This window comes from Parasteatoda tepidariorum, chromosome 3 (assembly GCF_043381705.1).
Source record: "Parasteatoda tepidariorum isolate YZ-2023 chromosome 3, CAS_Ptep_4.0, whole genome shotgun sequence".
In the NCBI taxonomy this organism is placed as follows: Eukaryota; Metazoa; Arthropoda; class Arachnida; order Araneae; family Theridiidae; genus Parasteatoda; species Parasteatoda tepidariorum.
This window is the reverse complement of record NC_092206.1, coordinates 12,781,875-12,798,382: the sequence shown is the minus strand read 5'-3', so window position 1 is coordinate 12,798,382 and position 16,508 is coordinate 12,781,875. Positions and strand designations below refer to the sequence as shown.

Below are 16,508 nucleotides of genomic sequence, written 5' to 3'. Positions count from 1 at the left end.
TAAAGCTAAATCGTCTCAGAATCTTCATGCTCACATACTTCATTCTAGCCTCTGTAACAAGATTAACACACCTTTTTACAGTCGGAGAGTGACAGGGAGAGTTTGATATTTCTTTGATGTGCATGGTGCCAGAATTCATCAGTGATTTAATATCAGTTCACTGATATTAAATAAGTTCAGTTTGGGGGAGGATACATCGCATAAAAATTTCTAGCAATGATTCCAAAGTAATTCGCTGCTTGAAAGTAATCTTCGGTCGTACAAAATCTGTTATTTGCTCAACAACTTCATGTTAACCAATAACATCCGCTGTACATTTTAAAATTAATTATACTCTGGGGCATTGTCAAGAAGACTTAGAAAATCACGATCCTGCTCCTTTGCCCAATTCCAGACTTTTTATTTTATTAAGTAATTTGACTTTTGTATGTTTTTGGCAAGGGGATAAATATCGGAGCGCAAGAGACGCTCGTGGCATTCAAAAAAAATCTTTTCATGTAGCTCTCCGCTAAACGGAGTTTTCACCTTTTTTTCTTCTTCCCCCCTGAGGTCGGAGCATGGCATTACCACCGCCATTTGCTGATGTTAGCGGATGCGTATTCAGTTTAAATATGAAACTGTCTATTTTTCTTTAAGAAGATCACCGCGCAAAGGATTCTATCTAAAATGACAGTGGTTGCAGCTTCCCTTTGTGGAAAATGATGAGATTCATCAGAATTCCTATTGACATGGCGTCATATCGGCTGTCATGGGTTTCGCTGGTTTGCAAAAGAAGATGACTATCCTACATCGTTTCCTTTTCGTCCTTATTCTACAACTTTTCACTGAAGTTATCCGGCGTTGATTGCTTTTTTTTTTTTGGGCTTGCGGACTCGTTCTGGCAGAACGAAGACCTCGAAAATAAAGAACTTTCAGCCTCTCCTATCCAATACCTTCTCCGTACGCTTACTGTGTTTTGTCTTCCTGATGCTGAATTAAGTTATAATAGAATAAATATGAACTTTCCACTTCATCTGAACTCTGGACTTGTTCTTTAATTTTTAACTCTTTTGTGGACAATATATGGATTGTTTTCCTTTTTAGTACAGCTATCTGGACCAAGCCAAGGTATGATTTATTTACTTCAGAATTTTTTATCGGGTTAATTCAACGCTTTAAAATGTACTGCCACTAAACCTATTTATCATGTGCCTTCCTGTTTTTGGTATAAAATTGTTTTAAAGTAAACTCTTCTATTAGTATTCATTTATTAATATCCAGCAGTTACGAGTGTGGAGTAAGAATTAAATGCATTTTGTATGGTTTAATTTAACATGAGATTAACACTTTGATATAGAGTTTTTATTAAGCATATTTTTCATTATTTTGTGTTAAGTTAGGTCGAAATAAGTGAAAAATATTATATTTAACATTTTAATAATTTACGGTTGTGAAATATTGTTGTAAATGTATTTTTCTGTGTTGAAGGTAAAATGTTCCAAACCCAACTCAATTCTAAAAAAATAATTTCTCTAATTTGAAGTTATTTATATCTAAAAGAAGCAGTTATTCATCATTGAAATTTATATAATTTACTAAATTAATTATTGATACGTTTTTCAATATGAATGAAAAAAGTAATTTTTTAAACTACATTTTTTTATTTTTTAGTTCAAATATAATTTTGATAATGTGAAATATTTTTTAGTAACTCATAGACTGTTTTTTATAATTAAAAAAATACCAAAATACATTTAATGTATATATTATACATTTAATGAGAGCGTCAGAAAAAAAAATATATGAAAAAGGAACACCGCTGTCTCATCTGCGTCAAAGGGTTAAGCGTAAAACTTAGTATAAAGTGCGCAAAATAAAATAAAAATAATTGTAAAAAAAATAAACCTCCTGAATTATTTTTGATCTGATGATCAGATTTTGGTGTGCAAATCTTATTGGTTTCAGTTCTTAACATTAAATATGTTAGATAAATAGTATAGATGACAAGTTACGTAATCAGACACAAAAGTGAACTCTTTTCTTCCACGTATTTAGATTCCTGACCCAAAATATGGAGAGTATAGCTGCAATCACTACTAAAAGAAATTCGAATCTGTTATAAAGCACTATTATTTCCCTAATTTAGACAGCTAGACAATTTTGACTTTTTATTTAGACAACATTGTTTAGTTAAATTCTGATTTGATTTTTTAAGTTTAAGAACATTGTACTGTTACGGTTGGGTATAGAATAAAAATGAAAAGTTGCAAAAAATGATAACAATTTAGAAAGAAAAAAAAAACTAAAAAAAATTAATGGCCGGGTGAAACATATAGTTAGTACATTTTTTTTGAAGTGGTGTCGCAAAACTTTTATAACCCATGAGGAATAGTAAATTTTCTTCTTCAAAAAAAAAGTTCCAGAAGATAACAAGTATATTCTAAAAAAACATACCTTCTTCTCCATAGAAGCTACCTGCGTCTAGGATGAAACAAACAGAAAAAAACCTTGGCTAGTGAAAATGAATTAGTCCAGTTCTTTTTTTGAAAAAAAATCTTTGTTGTTTAATTGGAGAAAAACATGTTAAAAATCATCATATTGAGGCACATCATGTAAGGAATCATCAATGGCACATCCTAAAAATGTGGTAACTAGTGATAACTGGAACAGGAGACCGGACTTATTCTTGAAACGGAAAAGCTGCCGACATTCTTTTTGAGATTTTTTTTTTTGAAGAGATTAACAAGCAGGAGATATCCCGATCATGAAGTTAGAAAATGACTGTGAAGGATTTCCATCACTGGCGGTGGCTGTTCAGCGGATCATCTTAAAAGCTGGAGATTTATCAGGAAAATTCTTTAGTAGACATTAATCCGAGACAATGAAAAGGACAGTAGATTGACCACATGGCGGTAGATGAGTTAGTTACAGAGAACAAAACAACAAATAAAGATGGCGCAAGGAAGCCATTCTTCCAAAAAGCTTCTCCACCTCAGGGAGGTGGGAGCAAAAAAATATCAAAAACTCCGTTAAGCGGAGGGCAGCAAATTACTTGACCATCAAAATATCGAAAGCCTCTCGTCTTTCGCGCTCTTCCTTTTTATAAGATACAAAAACTTAAAGTTGAAGTTGTATTACATGTTGTGCAAGTTAAAGTTAAATTATCTAAAAATTACGAGTTGAGACGAAAAATTGATTATACGTTAACAGTTACGGTTGAGAAACACAACATACACGCGGAGATGAAAGATGCCGACAACCAGTGCGAATTCTCAGAAAAAAAAGGGTGGAATGTTCTCGAAAGAAAGGGGCTCTTCAAGGAGCTGGTAAGGAATTTTAGGGGGAGAATGTCCAAATTGCGCTACCGCTTAAGGGGCTAAAGAAAGATGATGAAATAAAAAAATGTATTACAAAATTATGAATTAAGTCAAAAGAATTAGTATTTTTGATTAAAAAAAACAGGATATTTAGAAAATTAGGCTGTGACCTAATGTCACAAACATAATGTAATATTTTCTGAAAAAGTTTAATGTCATATGGGTGGAAAGTAACACTTCGAGGGCCACTTTCACATTCATCAGATTTTGTTATACTAGAAACATTTTCTTCAACTGAAGTATCACATTTCTGTACAACAGAAAAACTTACATTGGTATTACATGCTGTCACCTCACTAATTTCAGATCGTGATTTTTTCTCAAAATAATTAAAAATTGCTAAATTCTTGTGTTAAAAATTGTTAAATCCTAAAGATCCAAGAACAGCAAATATATGTATATATTGGCACAGAAATATCCGCTATGCTACGATCTCAAAGTTTCGAGCTGGAATGAATAACTTCAACGAGCACAGTATCTGACTAACTCCACTGTACTCCGTTCCCCCTTTTATATAATTTTTCACCGAGTCTCCAAAATTCTCGAATTGTCTCAAAGACGACAGAACGTCTAGGATTCCAGAATCATCGCGTAAAGACCTCGCGAATGACAGCCAGTCACGAAAACTATACTGGCAGGACAGAAAGGAACCAGTCCATAACAGTATCACGCGAATTTGGTTTCAAAAGTACAACCCTATTATATGTAGTAAATGTTCTTTCAGTATTCTGAGAAATACCGTGAGAAAAAAAAGTAGGCATAAGGTTAATAAAAATACATAGTCTTAAAAAATAATAGCTCGCATAATTTCTACTAAAATTTTTATTTTTGCCATTTTGTCTGAGCTCAAGGGGGGTGTTTAAACCCCTAAACTCCTCCCTTGCGTACGCCACTGCTGCAATCTTGAAAAGTATGGTCCCCAAAGTTAAGGCTGAAGAGGTTCACCTTTTGCGTAATTCACTACATTTGGAGAACTTCTTAAGCGAATTGAAATTTTTTTATTCAGTACTTTACATAGTTATTAAAAACTAATTTCACAGAAGAAACAATTTTTGATATTTATATTTGTTTACTATTTTGTTTAATAGTAGTATAAAAAGTTTAGAAATCGTAAGCTATAAAATTTTTATATTGTTTCAAAGTTTGAAATTTAAAACGATAAAATGCAAAATTTGAATGAAATAGGTCTAATAGTTCTCCAAAAGTCAAGTTTTAAAAATTTGTATGCATAAAACTTGATTCTGTGATTTGACTTTCAGTCGTAACTTAAAATATCATTTGCACTAATTAATTATCATATTAAACGTTTAGGTCCTTGAACCATTAAATGTGAAAAATCGATTCAATAAAAAGATATTCAAGGAATTTACTTTTTTACTTTTTGTACAGATCCTTACAATCCTTACAATTTATAAATTTTTTATGTCCCATTTTTTTTTAATTAAAACTATTACAAAAATTTTTTTAATGGTTTTCTGTTGTATATATATTTAATTTTGAGGAATTTTTGAATACACTATGTTTTTTTTTATTAGTAGACAGTAATTTAGAAATAGTCTTATCATAAACTTCCACTCAGTAAAATTATGATAAAGCTTTTACTAAATTACTGTTATAGTTTTTACCTTCACCTATTTCCTTAAAATAATTTGATAGCTTAGCATGCCTTGCCAATGCAACATTAAATAAATAAATAATTAAAATTATTTATTTTCTAATGGTACTGATATAAAGTAATTAATGGGCGATAACGTGTAATCCTTAATAGGCTGTGCAAAGAATGCTTTATTTTAAAATTAAGTATATACCTTTTTACTGTAATGTAATTTTATGCATATTATGTGAAGAAAGTTTTACAAAATTTTATCTAATTGCTATTTTTTTCCTTTTTTAAATAGAAAGCAGCAGCCTATCGTTTAAAGATATCGACTGCTCCTACCACCTGTGCGAAAAAAGATTCCAGTTATCATGACGCTCAAGACTGTGACGTGTTGGAAGGTGCCGTAAGTATCTGCAACAACTTTCTTTCTTAGAAATAAAATCACGGCGCAGTTTTTGTAAATAATTACTTTTACAGAACTTCTTTTTTAAAAAAAAATTATACTTAAGAATTAAGTGGATCCGATAAAATATTTTCTCTTCTTAATTTTAAAATTATTTACGTACAATGCGCAAAAAAAAAAAAAAAAAAAGAGCTGGACTACCCTGAATAACTTTTAATCTAATGATCGGTGTTGCGACATCAATGGGCAGTTAGTTTAAATAATTCTTTTAACACGGATGGCAACTCTTGTAATTGCAATATTCTAACTCAGGCTGGTTGCTAGGCAACTTAGCTTTTACCGCGATTGTATTCTTTTATTTTCACTGACGTACACAGACGATAAACAAAAAAACATTAATACCAAGAAAAAGTCGTCTGGTTGCCCAGCAACCAGCCAGAGTTAGAATATTACAATTACAAGAGTTGCCATCCGTGTTAGAAGAATTATTTAAATTAACTGTTCAATGATGTTACAAGAATCGGATCTTCACGTTCTAGGACTCATTCTTAATGGTTTTCGGAGTGACCTCAAATATGCTAACTAATTTTAGTACAGATGATATTTTAAGTTGCAAGATCAGACACAAAAGTCAACTTTCTCTGAATATATAGATTCTTTTTTCGAGGGATTAGAGTTTTTGACTCCAAAAATGTAAGGAATAGTCACAATCTGGGAAACATGGACACAATAGTTTGGTCAGGAGAGTGGTCCAAAGTTTGAATGTCTTAATGTTAATTTTACTTTTTTGCGTATTCCACCGTATCTCAAGAACTTTTTAAGCAAATCGAAAAAACATTGCACATTTTAAAGTATCTAATTTTACATGGCTAAATGCAAAATTTGAGTAAAAGTGGTCGAATAGTTCTGAGAAATCGAGTTTTTAAAACGTCAAGCATTTAAAATTCGATTTCACAGGAACTATTCAACCGATTTCGCTTATCAATTTCGTCTGCACCAATCAATTAGCGTATTTGAAGTCACTCCCTCAAATCATTAAGAATGAGTTTTAGAATATGAGAATCTGATCATAACGACGTCAAGCATTTAAAATTCGATTTCTCAGGAACTATTCAACCAATTTCGCGTATCAATTTCGTCTGCACTAATTAATTAGCGTATTTGAAGTCACTCCCCCAAATCATTGAGAATGAGTCCTAAAACATGAAGATCTGACCATTAGATCAAAAGTTATACAGGGTGGTTCGTTTCTTTTTCTTTTGGCGCACTGTACAGGAGCTAAGAAAAACGATGTCTTCTTACATAGCTTTCAATGAAGGCATTCTAACGTACTAATATGCACGCCTAAATGTTTTTAAATAAACAATTTAATGATGCACATTAATCAACGATACAGTTGAAAATCGTTTGCGTCCAAAGTAAAAAAAAAAAAAACTTTTTTCGTTAAATGTATGAAAGATTCGAAAGATATGTTTCTCAGATTTAAGTCAGTATAGCAATAGAACGTTTAGTTTGATCTTCTCAAGACTTTCTTAAAATAGTTTGAATTTTGAGATAATTTGAAACCAGTTTCTCATAAAAAGAACAGACGCCATATATTTCGAAAATACTGATAAGCATTTAATAAAGGTTGAAGAAGCTATATTATCGCCATTTTTTAGGAGCTACAAGATGGAACTTTCTCACAAAATATAATTTCTCAACTTTTCGCAAAGTTTTTTTACATAATTATTTTATTTTGAACACTTACGTAGATTTGTTCAAAATTTCCTATTGTTTCATCTGGTAATTCATAAGAACACGCTCAGAAAAATTTTTCTGAAAAAGCAGTAACGGAAAGACAGCAGTAATCCTTTTAAATAAAAGAAAAAAAACTATTTTTCAAAATCTGTTGACCTATTTTGCTTTTATATGTAAAAAAAAAAAAAAAAAAATCATGGCATTATAACGCTAGAGTTAATTTATTTAGACTTTAAGCTTCTAAGTTTTTTTAATCATTAACAAGTTTTACTTTAAAATAAATAACTAGAATCCCTCTCAAAAAATTATTTTTATTCAGAGATTGTACATTTTGTGTCTATTTCTTTTCTATTTAAATTGTAATCAGCTCAAATGATTTAGCATATCTGAAGTGAACTGAGCTATGAAAATTTTATTTAGAGCACTAAAATCCAATAACATCAAAAGTTATGCAGGGTACATATTTTTGCATACTGCGCAATACTTTACAAAGATTTAAATATTCTCTTTTTTAAATATTTAATAATGTAATTTATAAAACATTTTATTGTCTTTTTAGGTAATCCATTATTGCACAATTACGGAGAAAAGAAACAAGAACGGAGACTTTTTTTTCCGGAGAACAAGTTGCTCAAATAAAAACTTTCCAGAATAATACAGAAAAAAAAACTTCAACTGATAATGAGGCAATTATATTATTAAACAGTTTATATTGTTATGCAATAACCGAAAAATGCATGTGAGTTTCAATATATACAATAATGAAGTAGAACTGATGTAGGGATTATTTCTTATTTTGAAATTATTAAATAAATTTAAATTTAATAAAATCCTTTCCTAATACTTGAGCGCAGATCGTCTGGGTATCAAACCGTGGGAGTCATCCCCTCTGCAAAGGATCAAAATTCTGATGGCATGTCTGCGAATCTTTCTCAGGAATGTTTCTCAGACCGTTGCCAATGGGATACCTGCAAGTGACGTAGTATGGGTATCTCGATCCTTACTGTTTACTGAAACATGGCTTTGTTTTCGTTAGCAACTGTTCTTTCCATTCTGTTTCGAGTAAGCCTACCCTGTCAAATATCAATTCTCTTAAGTGAGATAATCTATATTCTTTCACAAAGACTTTTCCTAAAGATTTCAATTCTTTCACTTCTATTTCCCATTTAACACAAAGACAGGCATAAAGCCATGTAGAGCACAAACAAACTAAATATGCATCGAAGTTGCCAGGTATACGAAACAAAAGTATATCACGGTTACAATAAAATACATAAACAAATAAATCCAATAATAAATCTAAGCTAAGTAAAAGATGTAGACAAGAAAGAATTATATTTCAACAAATTTGGGTTGCGAAACGGCACTGTATTTAATTAATTGGGGTATACTATAGCCTACGTCACAGATCGTGTTATTCCTACTAAATTTAACTAGTAAACAGCATTTTCTGCGAACCTGATTTCTAGCAACAAGTAAAAGCACCAAACGAAGTGTCTTGTTATAAGTCGTTACTCGCCAGGTTGAAATTGTATTAGTCTAGTTCCTTTGGAAATAATTTATATTGCTGTTTTACCGAAGTTTATGAATTTAGTAAGCATATTTAAAACTCAGTTTATTAATTAAACTAAAAGGTAAATGTTATTCCTAGTAAGTGGAAGTAGTTGTGCTTTTTTCATATTATACCCAATTAACGTGTTTGATTATTTTGAAAACTTTGTTTCTGATCTGGGGGGGATGTATTTACATATGGTGATTTTATCGTAGGTATAAATAATAATTCCTTTAATCTAAATGGCACTGATTGATCGAAAGTAGGGTTTAATGGCACAAAGTCTAAATAAGGACATGCTGCGCAAAACAATACGGTATAACAGTTTAAAAGCTAAGGTCAAAGTGCTTACAGCATTTCTATTGTACAATTTTTATTGATAAAACGGCACAAGCTTATAAAATCAGATAAAAGGTGTAAATAAAATCAGATAAAAGGGTATGAATACCATATAAAATACAATGAGTAAAATGATACGAAGGTGATACGATGTTTGCAAACTGAATAAAATTGTATCCAAATATTGTTAATAATACCAACAACACGTAAAAATGCAAAAATATTAGGATGATAAATGCCATTCAATAAATCTTGCTTTCATAAAATTGAACTCCCAAAAAAGGTAAAACGTTGTTGGTTAAAACATGGGCAAATTATTTGAATGTGGTGAATTGAGAGCGGAACATTACAAGTATGGCATTGAGGAGAAGGTTCTCCAAATAGCAAATGAAGGTGTGTTAACCGGGTGTGACGTATTTGCAGACGGGTAAGTTTAACGTCTGCACTACGCAAGTGCAGCACAGGCAACTTATCCAAATCTGTTTCAATATTATGGCAACAACAACAACAATATTATGGAGTTCATTGAAAATTTGGAGGTCCCAACTTTGTTGCCATGAAGATGTAATAAATCGTTGAACATGCAGCTTAACATCAGAGAAAGGCACGGATAATGACAGGAGAGCAGTGGCAAATCGAGCAGCAGAGTCAGCTATGCCGTTTCCTGGTATGCCAACGTGACTCGGCACCCAACAGAACAACACATGAAACCCATTTTTATGAAGAGTGATCAACAAAATAAAACGTAAAATTGGATGGTTATTGTTGTTAAAATTATCTGACTAGCGCAAAACGCTCATACTATCGGAGTAAATACAATATATCCGTGTAGAGCATGTAGAAATCAGTCTTAGTGCTAAAAGGATGGCGACAGCTTCAGCGTAAAGACGGAGCAAATATCTGAGAGTTTATAGCTATAGGTATCATCAGCGATGACGACACCGCAGTCAACATATCCAGCAGATTTTGAGCCGTCAGTCAAAATAGGTATGTATTCGGAATATTGATTACGATGTTCAATGAAGAGTTGGTGGAAAATGCAGGATGCAACATTGGCTTTACTGAATAACGTAAATGGGGTAATGTTGATGGATATGGGGAAATGATATGGTGAGATGGTCCATGATCTACTGATTGCGAAGGCAATTCGAATGTTTGAATGAGTGAGTGCGTGCGAGTATGTAATGCTCGAGTATATGATGGTTTAGCAACATACAGTCGCTGAAGGCTTGATGAAATAACACCATGCTTTAATGGATGAGACTTAGAGGACATGATGCGAAAGTAATAAGTGAGAGACATCTGCATGCAACGTAAGTCTAATGGCAGTTGATGGCAAACAACATATAAACTTTCGACTGGAGAAGTACGAAATGCGCTAGAACATATGCGTAAAGCAGTATGATGTACTGCGTCTAAGGCTCGTAGGCTAGAAGCGGTTGCAATACCATAGACTGGACCTGCATAATCTAGCCTCGATAGTATCAGGGCTTGATAAATACGTAAGAGTGCTAGACGATCAGCTCCCTGACAGAACACGCAATATATTCAGTTTCTGTTCACGTCGTTTGCGCAATTGCACTATATGAGAATGAAAAGTTAATTTAGAATCGAAAATAATGCCTAAAAATTTTGTTTGAGGTACAACAGGGATAGCACTGTTATGAATGGAGATGACGGGATCATTGCGCAGGGTGCGTTTCCGGCAGAAATGGATGCATGGACTTTTAGAAGGTGAGAGGATATGGCCATTGTGATCACACCAGTCTAAAATCTTGTTCACGGCTGATAGCAGTTGCCTTTCGATAACTCTCATGTCGGATCCTGAACAAGAGATATGCAGATCGTCAACATAGAGAGAGAGCCAGAGACAGCAGCTGGTAATATGGTTAAAACTAGTGAAATATGAAGGATGAATAATGTGACGTGACGCCTAAAAAGCTGTCTTGTTGTGGGGCGCTTTCTGCTTGACTATAAAGGTCAGAAAAGGTAGAGCCAAGTTTAACACGAAAATATCGTCTAATTAGGAAATTTTTTATAAAAATCGGCAAATGAACACAAAGACCCAAATCAAACAGCTCCTTCAGAATTCTATATCGCCAAGTCCGATCATAAGCTTTCTCGACGACAAAGAAGATAGAGATTAGATGATTACGCCATACAAAAGCTTACGGATTCGAGATTCTAGTTCGGTAATATTATCTATTGTTAATCTTCCTTTACGAAAACCTCTTTGAAAATTAGGAATTAGACGCTTCTTTTCCAGATAATATACAAGGCGTGCGTTAATCATGTGATCAAATATTTTTTCCAAATAGCTGGTTGACCGAGTCTTTGGGATCCTTGACTGGTTTCAAAATGGGAATCACAATAGCCTCACTCCATTTAGTAGGGTACGTCTGTTCCGTCCAAATTCTGTTAAAGAGAACAAGGACATTTGACAAGGACGCAGTATCTAAATGGTGGAGCATGCGATATGTAAGGCCATCTAGACCAGGACTAGTATTTGAAGCTGATGATAATGTGAGTTGTACCTCTGTAAAAGTAAAATCAAGGTTATATGAAGATGATCTGCGAGTGTGAAAATGATTTGGCGTTCGGCATTGCGCTTGTGATTTCAGAAAACTGAACTATAATTTTCCGGACTGGAGATAGAAGCAAGTGTCTCACCAAGCATACATCGGTAGCATACATATGTCTTATTTCATACATCAGTAGGAGCAGAATAGGTAGTATAGTTCTTTTCGAATATCGGGAAATGAAATTCACGGTATATGCCATTTGCTTTCTTGACTCTCGACCAGATATGTCTGGGAGATGTCTTAGATGATATGGATGTGACATACCGCTTCCATGACTCCTTTTGACTTATGCTCCGAACCTTGCGAGCAAACGTTTTGGCCCGTTTGAAAGCCAAAAGGTTTGTGGTGGAAGAGGTTCGACGGAAGATGTTCCAGAGTCGTTTTTACTCCTTGTAAGCCGAGGAACATTCAGAATTCCACCCAGGCTTACGTAAACGGAGAACATAGCTCGACGTCTTTGGGATATCATCTTCCGCAGCTCGGATAATGACAGAGGTTACAGTATTAACAGCGGCAGTATTTATATTGGCATGAGTAACCATTGTATTGTTTATCTGAGCAAGTTGAGTGAATAAAGGGCAGTCAGCGTGATGATATATGAATACTGAGGGTCTTGTACTCATGGGAACTGTAGCAGAATATGATAGAATGAGAGGAAAATGATCACTGTTGTGTGAAGACAATCGCTGACAGAAAAGTTTATGAACAGCATGAGAACTGGTGAACATAAAGCTGAATCAATGGAGTAAAAGGTTAGTGTTAAAGTATGAAAATAAGTTTCTTCTCCTTGATTTAGCAAACAGAGATTATAGTCCTGTATAAGTCACTCTATTTTACGACCCCGATCATTGGGAGCGGAACTACCCCAAAATTCACCGTGACCATTAAAATCTCCGGTTAAAATAAAAGGTGAAGGTAACTGGACAATCAATGAATTTAATTCTGTTTGAGAAACAGGTAGATAAACCGAAAAGGTGAGGAGTATATTAATGTGAATTTGAACAACAGTAGTTTGTCATGAAGTTGGGAATGAAAGGAGAGTAGATGGTAAAATGTTTGAAGTTAAGATTGCAACACTGCCATGAGGATGATTTCCATCATAAAAGTCATGTCGGGAGCAAGAGTAATTTTGTAATTTAAAAGCAGCAGATGACTTTAAATGGGTTTCCTGCAAAGCAGCACATGCAGGTTGATATTTAGAAATAATAATTTTTAAATTAGATAGTTTATTTTGTAACCCATGACAGTCCCATGAAATAAAACAGGTGGGCATTATGAAGTAGATAGAGATTGCATTAGAACGTCATCAGTTGTTGGACAGTGAAGTATGCATTCTTAATCTTCATCGGAAGGATGCAAAGTCCACTCATAGCCAATGTCCATCGTCTTCAAAACAGAAGAGGCGAATTCATTGACATATTGGTTGTACTTGGATTTTTTTTCTTTCTAGAATGACCCGGTTTTTGAGTCAGTGGTAGTATTGTTGTTGAGCTCTGTTTTGGCAAAGGCCGGACAGTTTCAGATTTATCAGTTTTAGGTGCTTTGGTGGGAGGAGAAGTTGTTCTATTAGTAGATGCAGATGGAGAATTGAATTTAAAGCTAGGTTTTTGACTGGTAGGCTGAATCTGATGATGACTTACAGAAGGGAAAAGTGAAAAATCCTATTTGAGTACTCGTAGAACTTTAAGAGGCTTTAGTAGCCGTAGAATAGGACACACCCGGTGACTATTCGGCGGGCTTCCCTGAAAGTTAAGTTTTGCAACACTTTGACACTTTGTATTTCTTTTTCTTGGGATCATTTCGGACAATTTCTGGAGTACGCAGCATGAGCTCCCTTACAGTTAATGCAAAGGGCTGGCAACTCACAGAACTATGGACTATCACTATGGGCAAAACCAGAGCAATGAACACAAATAGGCTTTCTTCGACAAGATTGTTTGGAGTGACCAAACCTTTGGCACTGAAAGCACCATAATGGGTTTGGTACATAAGGTCGAAAAGGGCAGTTATGCCAAGCAAGCTTTACACAAGTTGGTAATTTTGCAGTGTCAAATGTGAGGATCAGATGTTTCGTAGGGATGCGTTTACCATCCCTGCGAATCTTGATCCTTCTGGCAGCAGTAACGTGTTGATCTTTTAATTCTTCCACTCTCGTTTCCTCTGTATCATCGATAGATTCAGATTCAGATGTAATGTTTAGATTCAGATGATATGTTCAGATTCAGATGTTTAGTGATTTATGGAGGTTACAGTTACAGAAAATGAACACATAGTCGTGCACGAGGACAAGATGGTAGCCTGTTGTTTTGAGGTAACTTGAACCAAGAGAACCAAGAGAGCGTGATTTTTCATTGGAGCCTACTTCTCCTAAAACCGAAATGAGAGCTTTGTGGATCAAAAAGGGGGATACTTTAGTAAACGAAATATTCGGAACAGTGAGATTAGTCAAATTTATTGGGAAGTATTGAGCAAGTCACATGGTGCGAGAGATATTCCGCTTTTTTTGCTTTAGTGTGCGAAACTGAACACCTTTCCATTTTCAGCCATAGAAAATTTTAACCATTTCTGCTACCAGCGGCACTCGCACCACGGAGTCCTACTAGGGAGAAGCAAGTAACAATAATTCGTCACTTAACACTGATGCTAACCAATAGCTATACGTCCGCGAGTCACCCCTGAAGCAGCCTCCACCCTTAACGAGGTGCCCAGTAAGTGGCCCCGGACTTGACCCTAGCCAATAGATGACGTTCGTGACTAGCCGGTTGATGTACACAAGCCAATGTGCACCTCCCGTTTACCTGAAGCACTGGCCAAAGCAGTGTATTGGGGTACCAGGATACCTCTCAACTGCCAGGATCCTCTTTTCCAGGGACACGGGTCTCCACGCACGGTGAACACGTGGGTGGTCTCTTTCCATATGGGTCCAAAACAACAGGGTGGTAATCGAACACAGACAAAAAGCCCTCACCAGAAAATTCGGCAGCCACGACCAGAGGGAAGAGAAAGGAGAAAGTAGGAGAAAAGGGAGAGGAAACAGAAGGGAGGACAGATCATTAGGGTACCCCGGGGCGTGACTCCCTGTGTTTACCTAAAGAAGGTTTATTTTTAGTAAACTCCCTAAGGGACGAGGGAATCGCTAAAATATATTTTATTCTGCACTCAACTCAAGGTTGTGGAATAAAAAGATTACAGATTATATTAATGATTTTTATTCATTGAAAAAGGATTAAATAAGAAACTAATTTGATTTCTAAATGTTAGAAAATATGTTATGCATATTTCAGCTAGACACTGTTAATCTCGTGTTAAATTAAGCAACATAAAATGCATTTAATACTTACTCCACACTCCCCTTTCTCCAAGCACTTTGCTTCTTCAGCACTAAGAACTTTAATAAGTTTCCAATGCGTACGACTAAATTTAAACTTAAAAACTCTCTAAACCTATCATGAACTATCTTATCTACATTTTCGTCTCCTTCGTCCATTTCTTTGTAATCTCCGCATCCCTCGCAAGGAGCAGAGCTAACAATAAAAGGACACACAACACATGCCAGTAAAATAGATTTCCACATGATACTCAGCTAGACTATGCCCAAAACTGGAAGCTACTATCTCTGATTCCGAATTCATTTCGAAGTTGAATTAATTTATAGGGTAATCTAAACACATTCATCTGTTTATTTCCCAACCTTATCAACATAATAAAATTCGATAATTCTTTAATAAGGAAAGGGCAAAACTCTTATATGTTCCAGAAAATAATTCTGTTCATAATGTTATCTTTCTTCGGTAAACCCTTTGACGCAGAATTTTCATGCATTTTTCATTATTTTGTTTTCATTTAGGTCAAAACATGTGGGCATTTTAATAATTTACGGTTATGAAATGTAACATCAGAGTCTTTTTCTGCTTTAAAGGTAAAATCTTCCGAACACGGTTCAGTTCCGAATCGCTTTAGATCTAATAGAAACAATTATTAATCATTGAAATTTCTTTAATTTACAAAATCAATCAATTGATAATTTTTTGAATGAATTAATTTCATGAATGAAAACAAAAACTACTACATTTTTAGATTTCATATTTTAGTACAAATATAATTCCAATTATCTAACTCTTATTATCTATCTTATTATGCATCATAGCATGCAATTAGTATATATTTGTTTCTTCTCTATTATCTTGTCTAAATCAGGCAAATTTTTTGTATTGTTAGAGTTTGATATCGATGTTATGTTTTTTGCAATAGACTTCTTCCAATTGTTTTACGTAGATTGATGAATGATTAGAATATTAAGAATGATATCAATTCTCGTTTTTTCAAGTCAAAATTGAAGTATGACCAAGTCAAGTCAGAAGACCTTGCTGTTCGTGAGTAAGTTGTTGAATTAGTATAAGAGCATGGCAACTCTAGATTCATATTTAAATTTCTTTCATTTGTTAGTCGAAATTATCATGGCGTAAACATTAATATTGGGCCACCATTTGATTTGTGTTTTTAATTGTGGCCCGCGGCTTCATGTAAGTTGGAAACCCCTGGTGTAGAATCACGCTGTAGAGCAGGGGTCGCCAAACTTTTTTGATCATCAACCCCTATATAATTTTTCGAAATCTCCATCGACCCCCACAAAAGTAATTTTCTGTTAATTAAAATAAAACTCTATTAGATACTGTGTTTGTACTTTTATTTTATGATTTTAAACGTTTATTAAAGTAATAGTACATTGTGTATCAATAGTTTTATGAAAAATATAATAATATTGAAATTTAAATACCTTATTATTAAATAATAAGTAATTATGCATAAGTAGATATAATAAGTAAAGTAACTTAAGGTTTACTGCTTCTTGATCAATGAGATGGGTGTGCCTGGTGTTTTTTTGCAAGGTTCGCTATATTGGGATCAAAATTGGTCAATTTTAATTTTCGTCAAA

The 16,508-nt window shown here is 34.1% G+C and overlaps 1 protein-coding gene across 1 annotated transcript in view; it reads left to right on the top strand.

The window, feature by feature from the left end:
* LOC107455243 (uncharacterized) overlaps positions 1–7,865 on the top strand; it is a 22,806-nt gene extending 14,941 nt beyond the window's left edge. The window contains exons 2-3 of the mRNA XM_071178336.1: positions 5,255–5,359; positions 7,659–7,865. Of these exons, the coding sequence (XP_071034437.1) occupies positions 5,255–5,359; positions 7,659–7,754 (201 nt within the window). The 3' untranslated portion in view covers positions 7,755–7,865. The remainder of the gene's footprint in view (positions 1–5,254; positions 5,360–7,658) is intronic.
* Positions 7,866–16,508: the final 8,643 nt, after the last annotated feature.